Source organism: Portunus trituberculatus, chromosome 50, assembly GCF_017591435.1.
Source record: "Portunus trituberculatus isolate SZX2019 chromosome 50, ASM1759143v1, whole genome shotgun sequence".
NCBI lineage: Eukaryota > Metazoa > Arthropoda > Malacostraca > Decapoda > Portunidae > Portunus > Portunus trituberculatus.
The window spans coordinates 29,134,964-29,149,267 of NC_059304.1; the positions used below are offsets into that span (position 1 = coordinate 29,134,964).

Sequence of the window (14,304 nt, forward strand, 5' to 3'; positions counted from 1 at the left end):
AAGTAAAAGGTTATATTGTTATATTGGTATATTATTTACAACTATGTAGGAATATATTGATTAGGGCCGCGAACGCGAAGGACTGCAAGTTGCCGAGAGGGGCGGCCTGAGGCCGCCAGGAGGGTGGGCAGGTCGAATTTTGTGACGCCCAGGGCGGGACAGCTGGGAGCTTTGTGGAGTGCGGTAGGAGTAGAAGCATTATAGAAGTAAAAGGTTATATTGTTATATTATTTACAAGTATGTAGGAATATGAAACACAAGCTTGTTTTTGTTGATGATTAGGGTCAAGAACGCCAAGGACTGCATGTTGTCAGAGGGGTGGACGCCTGAGGCCGCCAGGAGGGTAGGCAGGTCGAATGTTGTGACGCCCAGGGTGGACAGCTGGGAGCGTAGTGCAGTGTGGTGGGAGTAGAAGCGTGGGCAGTGGAGCAGGAAATGCAATAGGAAAGGGCAATAGGGATCAGCAGACAGGCGCAGACGGTGCAAGTGACCTGCAAGTGTCGTATGGCCCAGACAAAGGCTCCGGAGTTGTTATTGTTGTGATAGGTGAGCGAGCCCTCAAGCTCGTCAACCTCCCCGTTGTCATGGTAACGAGCTTTCCATTTTCTTCTTCACTCCCTTATACACAGCTGCTGCCTCCCTTCTCATGTCTTTTAATTATGTCCACTTTTTCTTGTAGCGTAATGGTTTTCCTTTTCTTAGCATCACTGCTATCACTCAGGAATTTTCTTTTTGGTGCCATTGAGCAAGATACTAAGATGTCAGCAAATGCAGATGTAGGAATACTCTTGCCAGGGGCGACGGTGTGGTGGAACTGAGGTACGTACTACGTAGAGTGTTATTGTATTCAAGCGTGAGGTGGGCGGTGTGGCGGATAACCACTAGTGACGCCTGGCGGCCAACAATAACAATAAACCCCGCGCTTTACGATTTATAAATTTTCAATTTTTTAAATCTTAAATTGCCTTATAGTGGACTGACATAAGTGCGAGTTTGACGTAACTCGAGACTACGTAGAGTGTTATTGTATTCAAGCATGAGGTGGGCGGTGTGGCGGATAACCACTAGTGACGCCTGGCGGCCAACAAAAACAATAAACCCCGCGCTTTATGATTTATAAATTTTCAATTTTTTAAATCTTAAATTGCCTTATAGTGGACTGACATAAGTGCGAGTTTGACGTAACTCGAGACTACGTAGAGTGTTATTGTATTCAAGCGTGAGGTGGGCGGTGTGGCGGATAACCACTAGTGACGCCTGGCGCCAACAAAACAATAAACCCGCTTTATGATTTATAAATTTTCAATTTTTTAAATCTTAAATTGCCTTATAGTGGACTGACGTAAGTGCGAGTTTGACGTAACTCGAGACCGACGTAATCCGGGACCTTACTGTATATATATATATATATATATATATATATATATATATATATATATATATATATATATATATATATATATATATATATATATATATATATATATATATATAAATACCAAACACGAATCTCGCGTATACACGAATCGGTAAAATATACCATATTTCGCCGAGCACGATTTTGACTCGGAACGGCACGATTTGGTCCCCAAATGAATCTCCCGCTGGTCCTGTGTTACTGTCTTATATATGCATAAATGTTCACAAAACAACATTTCTATTAGCTTTTTACAAGCCTTGCCCCCAAGAAAGGATTGTTTTGTATTGCATAAAGTTAAATCTTACATGGAATACCAAAAAATAAAGCAGAGATGATGAGATCGGCCACAGACGGCGGAGACTCCGGCAACTTGGCCGCTTCTTCTTTTTTTTGTGACCTTTTTAGCTTGGCGTGTTCTCTTAAACCACAATATTACATTTGTTTCCACTCCTCTATTGCCTGCTATAATGGATATCATATCTTAGTATTCATATACGCTCATGCCATGAGGATAACCTTGACTCCGTGGCAGTGAGTGATAGTGAATTACTAATCAAATACTATTTCATTAGTAATTCTTGGCATCAGCATATATGAATACTAAGATATGATATCCATTATAGCAGGCAATAGAGGAGTGGAAACAAATGTAATATCGTGGTTAAAGAAAACATGCCAGGCTAAAAAGGTCACAAGAAGAAACAGCCAAGTCGCCGGAGTCTCCGTCTGTGGCCGATCTCATCATCTCTGCTTTATTTTTTGGTATTCCATGTAAGATTTCACTTTATGCATTACAAAACAATCCTTTCTTGGGAGCAAGGCTTGTAAAAAGCTAATAGAAATACAGTATATATATATATATATATATTTTTTTTTACCCACATGGTATGCTGGGGACCAGCCCAGAACGCATCCCTCCTATTTCCATTATTTCCTATGGGAAAATTACGTCCGCTTAACGAATTTCCGCTCTACAAACAGCTTTGACACCCCCTATCCTGTTCGTTAAGCAGAGTATTACTGTACTAGTACTGTAGTTAAATAAGATGTGTGTTTGGTACTTCATTTATTGTTTTCTTTTTCAGTCTTTTTGGTATAAAAAAAAGTGTTTTTTTGGGAGGATCTGGGAACGTAACCTCTATTATTCGCCTAACACGAATCTCACCGTGCACGACGAGCTCAGTAACGTAACTGTCATGTTAGGCGAGGTATGACTGTATATATATATATATATATATATATATATATATATATATATATATATATATATATATATATACAGTAAGGTCTCGGTTTACGTCAGAGTTACGTTCCTGAAACATGACGCAAGTCGATTTTGTACGTAACTCGAGTTTCCGTACATTTCAAAGCATATTATCGAGTTTTCAACCAATCATTGTTTATGGTCATTCAGGTAAGTTAAAGGTTATATTGTTATATTATTTACAACTATGTAGGAATATGAAACACAAGCTTGTTTTTGTTGTTGATTAGGGCCACAAACACGAAGGACTGCAGGTTGCAGAGATGGGTGGACGCCTGAGGCCGCCAGAAGGGTGGGCAGGTCGAATGTTGTGACGGCCAGGGTGGACAGCTGGGAGCGTAGTGCAGTGCGGTGGGAGTAGAAGCGTGCACAGTGGGGCAGGAAATGCAATAGGAAAGGGCAATAGGGATCAGCAGACAGGCGCAGACGGTGCAAGTCAGCTGCGAGTGTCGTGTGGCCCAGGCGAAGGTTATTGTTGTGATGGGTGTGCGAGCCCTCAAGGTCGTCAACCTCCCTGTTGTCATGGTAACGGGCTTCCCATTTTCTTCTTCCCTCCCTCACACACAGCTGCTGCCTCCCTTCTCATGTCTTTTAATTATGTCCCTTTTTTCTTGTAGCGTAATGGTTTTCCTTAGCATCACTGCTGTCACTAAGAAGTTTTCTCTTTGGTGCCATTGAGCAAGATACTAAGAACTTGATTCAGTAAACGCAGCAGTAGGATAACAGTCTTGCCAGGGGCAACGGTGTGGTGGAACTGAGGCATGATGTTATTGTATTCAAGCGTGAGGTGGGAGGTGTGGCAGGCAACCACCAACAATAACAATAAATCTCGCACTTTATGATTTATAAATTTTCAATTTTTTTAATCTTAAATTGCCTTATAGTGGACTGACATAACTACGAATTTGACGTTACTCGACACCGACGTAACCTGGGACTTTACTGTATATATATATATATATATATATATATATATATATATATATATATATATATATATATATATATATAGTGGAGACTCAATACTCAAACTTATTTCGTTCCAAATGGCTGTTCGAGTATTAAAAAGTTTGATTATCGATACCTATAAATCAGGTAATTCGTTCTAATCTTAGCAAAACCTCAAGTTTATAAAAATTTCAATGCATTTATTTTTTTCAAAATTTTTATTTGTACATACTGTAAATGATGGTGATGGATAAATTAGAAAAGAAGGGGAGAAAGGTAGGGAGGAAAAGGGAGGTCATTGGAGGACGAGTAAAAACGTCATTGTAACTTTTCCTGTGGTGTGATTCTTGTGAATCCACTAATGGAGTGCTGTGGCTTACTAACACTTGCACTCTCACCAGACTCCTTATTTTCACCACTAATAAGCCTCTTTGGTGCCATCCTAAGTTTCTAAATTAAAAACTACCGACAACGCAGAAAAGTGTTGCTTTTCTCAAGATTGCGTCAGGACTAAGGATGCACACTCGCATCAGTATACAGGTAATACAGTATCAGTATACAGTAATATGGTATCAGAACAGTACAGTGGTGGCTGTGAGAAGGGAGATGATAGAGCTTTGTATACAACCAAATGTGCGGCCATTTGATTACCAGATATTTTCACCACTAATAAGTCTTTGGTGTTAATGTAAGTTTATAAATGAAAAACTACAGATAGAATGCAGGAGAGTGTTATCCTGATGATCGCAGCAGCACAAGACTCAACTGGCAGAAAGTCTCAACTGGCAGAGGGGAAAGGGGGATGCCAGAGAGCCTTTGTTTACAACTGCATGTGTGGACATTTGACTATAAGGTATTTTTTCGAGTATTAAATCGAACTTTTGTGTTTAAGTATTGAAAAGTTTGAATATTTAGACGTTCGAGTATTGAGTTTCCACTGTTTGTGTGTATATATATATATATATATATATATATATATATATATATATATATATATATATATATATATATATATATATATATATATAATGTTCGTTTTATGAACCACAACCATTTTCTCAGTAGAAATCAATGTAAAATAGATTAATAGGCATACATCCTGCTGTTCCTGCAGCATGTACCTTATACAAAATGCTTTTTGTTCATCATCTCTCAATTGGAATAAACAAAGGATTATCATTGCTATAGTAACAGCATCTAACTTACAGCAAAACGGCATACACTGATTTTCCTGATGACATTTATCATGCATCACTAGCTGCTCTGGAGGCTGGAGGTGGAGTGCCTCTGTCCTGCAATCAGCTGCAATGACAAATATGGCAGCCCAAATAAACATCTTGCAGAATCTTATAACTCTCGAGACTTGCTATACCAGCAAAGCATCTTGCCATTTTTTTTTTGGTCCAGCTATACAACCTGATTTTCTTGACATTGTGTTATCATAAATAATCCATGTAAGATGAAAAAGAATTACTAGGGATTTTATCTCATGTTATTGCAAAAATCACATTCTAAACATGCATAAATTGAGAAATCCCTGTAATGATAATACCTAATAATGAATAAAATAAAATAACAAGAAATAAATAAGTGACTTAAAAAGGAAGTGAATTGTAAGGTATTATTCAAGAAAATCAAACACCGCCTTAAGAAAATGCAAGAGTTGTGGCAAGAATATTTGGTATTTCACAATAAGCTATACTGCAAAAGAAAGGAAGGCTATCTTATGGAGTGTATCCTGAATATGGGCTACATGTATAAAGTGTTACCTTCATATTCAACAATAAAGTGAAGAATATAACTATACATAAAAATGGAGGGATCATATCAAGAAATCAAGAAAGCAAATAATAGAGATGATATTAATGATCAGTCCTTCAACAAGAGATAACAGTTTGATTTAACTGTTAGCCATTGAGTTATACAAGCAGCTTTGCAAATACTTGGCCCAATGAACAAACACTTCAAAGCAGAAAATTATTTTGTACATAATCTAAACAAAAACTTATATCAGAGATGCCACTTATATCCTACACGTTGCATGTGTATTAATGTGAAACATTAGTATCTTAACATTGCAAACTGTCACAGCAGAGTGGTAAAACATGTAGAAGGTCCTGCATAACAATCATCTCTGGGTAACAGGAAAAATTATATGAAGTGGAAGTCACCTTTGTAGTGATATCTAATTCTAGGCATATTTTTACAATGAAAGAGCTAATTGAGTAATGTACAAAAAGTATTCATTTGTGTTATTCTGTGGTTTGAACTTAAAAGAAATACCAACTACATCAAGAACACAGGAGGTAGGATTTGTTTGGGATGCCATAATTATATATTAGAAAGTAACCACAGACAGCTTATGCATTGCCTCACTCAAAATTTGCTGGCTCTTGGTGGTAAACATGAAGACATGTTGTTAGCTGTAAAGCCATCTACCAGCAATAATTAAAAAAAAAAAAAAAGTTGCAAAGCCAAGTACATGCATTGCTAGTGTATCATAAAAAAGTTTTATTCAAAGCAAAAAAGGATTTCACCAAATATAAAAATCCTAAAATAAATAATTGTCATAATCAAAGAAAAATGCAATTGTTATCAAACCTACAAGAATTACAGCAAAATACTTGTACATTTACGTCCTCAAACCTCAAACATACATACATGCATGCATGCAGAAAGACAAAGTGAGAGACACACACACACACACACACACACACACACACACACACACACACACACACACACACACACATTAACATTACATCAGTCAATACAAATTTACATCAAGGACTTACAGCCCTAATCCCTAACCTCAACAAGAGATATCCCTTGGCAATTCTTGACTGTAGTGCCAAAATGGGACACAAAGGTGGCAGTGGTATTACTCTGGTGCCAAGAGCAGGTACCTCTGCATTACCATTGAATTTTCAAAAATTTTTTGCTAACAAGGCAACGTGATATATTTGTACATTATCATAACAATTACTTCTTCAAGTGACCTTGATTTAAAACAAACTACTTTCAATAATGATGACAATGCTTACAGTTATTGGATATGGCATATGAAGCCACAGTCTCAGCATCATGCCAATCTAAGCTTGAGGCAGCACAGTACTTTTCATTCTCAACTGCCTCATTAAAGGTATCCACTCTCAACTAGAAATCTTTACAAAGGCAAGAACAATGGGATAAAGGCAGTCCTTTACAAACCCAGTTGTACAAATCTTAAGATAGTGAACATATATATGGCTATCTGCTGTGCCACACGTAAGCTAAATAATACCTTTGAGGTTAACTAAACTGTACATATAAATTGGCAGTACTAGAGCCATGGATAAGAGTCCTATATCTCTTCCAAGTCACATCTGTAAGGAGGTAGCTCAACCTCTTGCACAAAAAAAATTGAGAAAAATGGCAGTTTTTTTTTACTTTGCACTGTCTCACACACATGCACCACCTTGGTAAGAGTGTGTATGCATGCCAGAAGGGCATGTATTGCAGACACAATCACAATTGTTCAACTGTGGTTTGCCTCTCGCCATTTGTCTCTGAAGGTTGACAGGATGATGTTTTGAGATGGGTATGAGAGCTGCTGGTGATTGTGTGAGCTTGACCTAAGAGCTTCTGGATTCAGTGGTCATGTCGCCATTACGAGTGGTATCTGTAGAGGCATCTGAGATTGAGCCAGCTTCTGAGGATGACATGACTTGAGCATCCCCATTGGTGGCTGATGAGGTGTTGCCTGAGGTGGCAGTGGTCTTGGAGGAAGATGTTGTGGATGAGGATCGATGTTTGGGTTGAAATTCTGTGATGATGACCGTCACATTATTAACTGTGACAGCATTATGTTGTGCTGTGCTACGATCCACATTCTTCAATCGAGGTCTGAAAAAGCATGGGCTCTTATGTAGTACTGGAAAACACTGTTTGAAGAGAGTCAACTGTAGTAAGAAACTTGTTAAATATTAACAGATACTTAAGTAAATCATGCCAACATTTTATAAAATATCTTGTAGCAAAAGTTTCTTTACCATCAAAACAAGTAAAAAATGAGAATTCTCTCAATATAGATTATATCTGTATGTATTTATGTGTATGTGTGTTTGTATGTGTGTAAACATTCAATGGTTCAATGTTCATGGATTAGATGATTTGCAGATTACACCAGAAAGGAAATGTAGATGGATTGAATATTTTTGAAGTTGTCATAAATTCAAATCACATGCATACTCTTTACACACATAAACACATTGTCCACTTTATTAACTTGCATTCCCTTAACTGCCCAGCAGTGTTGTCAGCTTAACCCTTAACATACAGTGATTGTTCAAGAACGATTGTATCGTTATGTCAGGTCAGCCGGTGATTGTTCTGATAATCATGATAATCACTGATAAGTCACCTCTGGACATGTCCTAAACCTTAAGACCAACTCAAGCTGGTCTAAGACAAACTTCAATACTTAAGAATCTTTGCTAATACAGCCTGAGGCACCAAGCCAAAAACACTTCAATAACTTTGCTTCTTTGGTCTTTTTCTCCTTTATTTCATCCTGATGGCACCACTGCCATCTCATCTGCCTCTAAAGATGAACTCATCTTTCAAACCTCTACCTTCAGTGATTCAGGGCTTGTTCCTTGCTCTCCTTCCCCCACTGATTATTTCATGCCACCAAGTAAAATCCTTTACAATGTTTTTCATGCCCTTGCTGGCCTAAAACCTTGAAAGGCTCCTATAGTTTCCCAAAGCTGTGCCTTTGTGCTTGAACTTCACCTAGTCAAACTCTTTCAACTCTGTCTTTCAACTTTTACTTTTCTGTCTTGCTGGAGTTGTCTATCAATTTTACTTTTCTGTCTTGCTGGAGTTGTCTATCAACTTTTACTTTTCTGTCTTGCTGGAAGTTTGCCTACATTCAGTTTGTTCCCATAAAAAGTTTGCCTACATTCAGTCTGTTCCTATAAATGGTGACAGCTCTAATCTGTCAAACTACTATCCTGTTGCTTTAATGCACTGCTTATCTAAAATCTTTTAATATATCCTCAACATGAATACATCTATCACTTTACAATCTTCCATTTGATCACCAGAATGGCTTCCCTCAAGGCTGCTCTACTAGTGAACCTCTGGTTTTCCTAACTGAGTCTTGGTTATTCTTTTCTAAAGATTTTGGTGAAACTCTTGCTGTTGCCTTACACATATCAAAAGCTAAGCTTTTGATATGAGTCTGACACTAAGCTTTGATCTGCATAATACTCTCTTACAGCTTCTATCTTTCTCTCTTCATCTTCAACTTGAGTTTCCTTTCTGACCATTCTACTGCTACTGTGGTAATGATCACTGTTCTTCTCAATCTATTAAGTGGTATTCCTAAGGTTCTGTCCCACCATCCACCCTCTTCTTCTTATTCATTAATGATCTAAACCAAACTTTTTGTCCTATCCACAACTATGCTGATGATTCACTTTTCCATGTCTTTTCATAGGCGACCCACTCTTCAGGAAGTACAGAGATTATGTATGAAAGCTACTGAATGCCTGACTTCTGATTTCTCCAAAGTTTTTTATTGGGGCAAGGCAAATGCAGTATTGCTCAATGCCTCAAGAACTTGATTCCTCCAACCATAAACTTGACACAACATTCTAGACAACTATCACCTCTTCTTCAATGACACTCAACTATCCCCCTTTTCTACACTGAATATCCTCAGATTGTCCTTTACTTATAATCTAAACTAGAAACTTCACATCTCTTCTCTAACTAAAACCACTTCTATGAAGTTAGGCAATCTGAGTTGTCTCTCAATTTTTCTCATCTTCCCAAATGCTAACTCTGTACAGAGGCCTTATCCATCTATGTATGGAATATTCCTCAAATGTATGGGAGGGGTTCCACTCATACATCTTTATCAGATAGGGTGATATGAAAAGCTTTTCATCTAATGAGCTCCTCTCCTCTGACAAACTGTCTTCAGCCTCTTTCTCACTGCCACTATGTTGCATCTCTTATACCACTATTTTCATGCCAACTGCTCTCCTGATCTTGCAAATTGTATGCCTCACCTCCTCCTATAGCCTTGGTGCACAAAACTTTCTTTATCGCACCCCTATTCTTTCTAACCTTTCTAATGCAAGAGATAACCATTACTCTCAATCACTCATCTATCTCTGGTAAACTCTGAAACTCCCTGCCTTTTTCTGCATTTCTATCTACCTATGACCTGAACTCATTTAAGAGGGAAGTTTTCTGACATTTATTTCATCTTTTGGCTAACTCTTTTGACTCAATGGGCTTTTTTTCTTAATCACAATTTTTGTTGCCCTTGGCTGGTTTTTCTCTTACATGAAAGAAACGACATTATTGTGGGGCCTTTTCCAATCATTACAGGATCCAGATAAAGCATCTCCATAGCATCACTGCACCTCAGTCAACTGAAGCTAAACCTTGTTGACCTTTTACCAAAGCTTACAGGAAATTTAGAACCAATAATAGGAAAAACCAACTAGATGGTTCACTAGCAGTAAAATGTTTCAACGCTCTCCATACACTTTCCATTTAGGCAAATAAACACAAGGCATCTATGAAGGCTGGGTGGGGGTGGGGGGATACCTGACTTAGAGGCAGCTCTCTCTCTCTCTCTCTCTCTCTCTCTCTCCACTACAGAAATAATGATGATGGTAAGTAATTTTCATAATATATACGTACATTAACCCTTAATGTACGGTGATCGTTTCAGGACAATTGTAGTGTCGAGTGTGGAGAGGCGGGTATCGTTCTAGGAATCAAGATTTTTCCGCGCCAAACGTTTCAATCTCTCCCCCTCACTATTAGTCCTGGGGCAAGTGGAGGTATCTGGCATCTTTTCTTGCTTGCCTGCTTGAGCCTTGATACATATGTTCCCTCACTATAGGTCATCTTTTCCCATTTTGAGGCTACATCTGGCAACCCCCATGACCCGGAGGGAGGAAATGGTACTCCAAATGATGTTATGTCAGTGTTACATGGTAATGACATTGAGGACAGTGATGAAAATGAAGACAGTGATTTTTTTATTGAGACAGAAGAAAGTGAAGAATTCAGTAGTGATTCTGATAGTGATCTGGGAGAGAGACCAACCCTCACAGCGACGTTCATAAACCTCCTCACGTACTCCCCACGAGCAATGCGCTGGTGTGTCACCCATGGTTGCCTCTACAGAACTGTGCTTGTCGGCTAGGTCACGTGAATCTCATTGCTAATAAGAGTTGCCAGATTACAATTATTATAGAAATCCACAATACTTGTAATATGTGGTTTCTTTTTCTTTTCCTGTTTTGCACATCATTTCATATATCTGAGTTTGCATTTTCATGACATGAAAGTGCAAAAAATTCCTACTTCTACATCAAATTCAAATGCCCGAAAGGAGAGAGAGAGAGAGAGAGAGAGAGAGAGAGAGAGAGAGAGAGAGAGAGAGAGAGAGAGAGAGAGAGAGAGAGAGAGAGAGAGAGAGAGAGAGAGAGAGAGAGAGAGAGAGAGAGAGAGAGAGAGAGAGAGAGAGAGAGAGAGAGAGAGAGAGAGAGAGAGAGAGCGCGTGGTGTTATCGGAGCTTGGGGGGTATTTCTTAGCGGCGGGTTCTGCCATGAAATTTTTTTATATGCAATAACTTTGTTCTCAGAGGTCATAACATGTTGAAAACTACATCGTTGTACTCAGAATAACACAAAGAAATATGCTTTTATAAGGAAAAAAATATTTTTAGCATTTTTTGACAGGTGTGACTTCCCCGCTGTAACAGACGGAAAGTAAATCAACGCCCTGTACTTTAAGGGTTAAGAGATAACCCCAAACAAATTTTATAGAAAAAAAGTTATAGTCTGCCTTCTCAGGGCCATTTCTGAAGATGACAAACAAGAGAAAACATCAGTTTTTAAGGTAAACTTATCTATAGGTACCATAAAAAAAAAAAAGCATAACACATCAGTACTCATCCTGATATAAGAGAGTCATACACCTTTGTAATAATGAAGAAAGTCAAGCATGCCATTATATCATATATGATCTACATTCTGAGAGATCTTGTACAGTGTCCAGGAAACAAAACACACCATCTTAGCAGGAAGTAGCCATGATGGACTATGTGTCATAGGATATGTCTCGAGCACCCTGGTGAAGCAAAATATGCGTCTTTGTGTTGAAGGGGTTAAGCACCAGCAGTAAAAATGACTGGATATGAATAGTATACACAAAAGATACAGATATCTTTAGGAATTTGTTTTGCCTTATCCCTTGCTATTCTTTTCAATCTAATAATTGCAGTAGTTAAAATGCCAAGGAACATTTTACTATTTTTGCTTGTAATTATTATACCAAGAAACTGGTAAGCAGGCTCTAATAGGCTTAGGAATGGACTGCTAATTAGACTAAAGAAAGAAATTGGTGAGCAGTCTGTCATGTCCATTCATCACTGAGGGACAGCCTCAGAAGCCAGGACAATGTAGTAGTCACTTCCACACATATTTTCTGTGACTGAAGTTGAAAATTCTGGGCAAAGAGCATGTGAATAATTATTACATCAAGATGGAGTTTGTAGGGACTTGAAAGCTGACATGCAAGTTAAGTGAATAAACAATTTCCATTTTCTGACCAAATGATTTCTAATCATAAATGTTAGATATGGAGTACAATGAGTGTATTATGGTAATCAAACTGGTGATAGAGAATACAAAGCAAGAAACATGGATTTTTCCTCAAGATATTTCTACAATACATCTTTATATCTAAAATTTCAATATTTAATTTATTCATGATAGTATGGATTACACTTGAAAAAACATCAAGGATTAAAAAAAAAAATATTTAGACAATTTTGTTAAGTATTCTAGTTTATTTTGAAAATGGCATATCATGACAAAAAATAACAATTATCTGTCAAAACATAGAACTTCACTCACCTGCCCTTTTGCAGATTACGACCATCCCCTTTACGGTCACGGTCTTTCTTCTCTGCTTTCTTTATTTTAGGTGGTACCACCTGAGCCACTTGTGCTGCCACTAGCTCAGCATTCAGTCGTGGCTTCCTGAAGATACATATACTCTTTATAATTACATCCCCCCCCACTGTAAGGAAACATGTTCTGGTCACAAATTCTTTTTTTAGGTTGGGAGAAAGCCACCACTATATTTTGTACACTAAAAAGTAAAGAACTGACCATGAGAGACCAGAAGCCCATTATCTATAATTTTATTCCTCCAATGAAAAAAGAATGGTCTTGTGTATCTACTTCCTAATATACAGGAAATCTCTGCCAGGTACTTAGATACATATATACAAGTTCATATCTAAGTACAAGTACATAAAGTTCACTGGTTCCCAGATTTGCATTTGTGATTACAAGCATAGCACACATTAATCTATCTATTTCTATATTCATATAAATAGCTATCTATCTATCTATCTATATCAGGGTTTCTCAACTGGGGTTCCCCAGAACCCTAGGGTTCCATGAAAGGTCCCTAAGGGTTTTGCAAGAACAAGTGAGACAAGCTAATGCACTTTTGACTTTTTATTCAATTTCATATATGTAATATAACTAAAGATGCACAATATATTATTGGTTATTGTAATATTATAATATAGACATCATCATATCTAACCTATTATGTTATCAAAAATATAATCATTAGGGATATATTTAGTGATGTCTGTATGGCACCTGTACGTGACTGATTCATATATCAAGTGACTCACTCAGTACAAGATGTATGCACAGTCTACATCAGTTGTCGCTGTGGTTCCTGGCATACAGGTACAGTCCCTCATTCGCCCATAATATTCAGTAAATTTTTTTTTCCAGAATTCAGGGATATTTTATGAATTGTAAAAATTTAAGAACAGTAAGCCCCCGCACTTGGCAAATTAATAAGTCTGGCGAAATTACCACCAAATATGAATTTCGTCAAACACGAGTTCTTTATACCATATAAATTGCCTAAAAAATGCCTCAATCAGTCTTTGGTCACTGTCGAGGTCCCTCTTTTGACCACTAAAATACCATCTTTTGAGTTGAAATAAAAACTTTTGCCTTCACATATTAGAAGACATGTACAAAACAGACCAATAAACAATAAATAAAGCTGATAAGACATGATATAAAGGCTGTAACTCCTATTTTTCCACCTGTTTCCCTCGCCCACATTCATCCTTGCCACCACCACCATTATCGTTACCTCCACCGGTACCACATATTGTTCTGGTAGAGGCCATGTTGGCGGTAAATCGCCAGAATTTGTTTCCACGCTAGCAGAACAGTGGGTAGCACAAACAAAATGGCTGACGGGGACTCTCACACTGCGTTCTGATAGGTCTAGAGAGAGGTTTGACGTCACTGGAGAGCCGCGTGGTTCGCTGTGCGGCCGCCAGGGGACCGCCAAGTTTGAATTCAAATCGCCAAGCGTGCACTCGATGGTCTGTGGCCACCCTACCACCAAAAGTGAATTTCGCCAAGCTGAGATTCGCCAAGTGCGGGGGCTTAATGTATGCTGTTTTATTGCATTTTTTATTAGTTTATTTGAGATTATCTTTCTTGTCTCGAGACTAGTTCTATTTCTCTTTAATTGCTTCAGTTTTATTCGTTGTTTATAAAGTTACTTATTTCTTTGTTTTTCTTCATTTTTACAGAAATACCTAATCACC

At 38.0% G+C, this 14,304-nt stretch overlaps 1 protein-coding gene across 3 annotated transcripts in view; it reads right to left on the reverse strand.

Annotated features, from left to right (window-relative positions):
- Nucleotides 1–5,475: 5,475 nt before the first annotated feature.
- The window catches only part of LOC123500131 (YY1-associated factor 2-like), a 292,440-nt gene continuing 283,611 nt past the window's right edge, over nucleotides 5,476–14,304 (reverse strand). For all 3 annotated transcript variants that reach the window (XM_045248796.1, XM_045248798.1, XM_045248797.1), the window contains 2 exons: nucleotides 12,563–12,688; nucleotides 5,476–7,517 (listed from right to left, as the gene is read on the reverse strand). In XM_045248796.1, coding sequence (XP_045104731.1) covers nucleotides 7,247–7,517; nucleotides 12,563–12,688 — 397 coding nt within the window. In that variant the 3' untranslated portion in view covers nucleotides 5,476–7,246. The remainder of the gene's footprint in view (nucleotides 7,518–12,562; nucleotides 12,689–14,304) is intronic.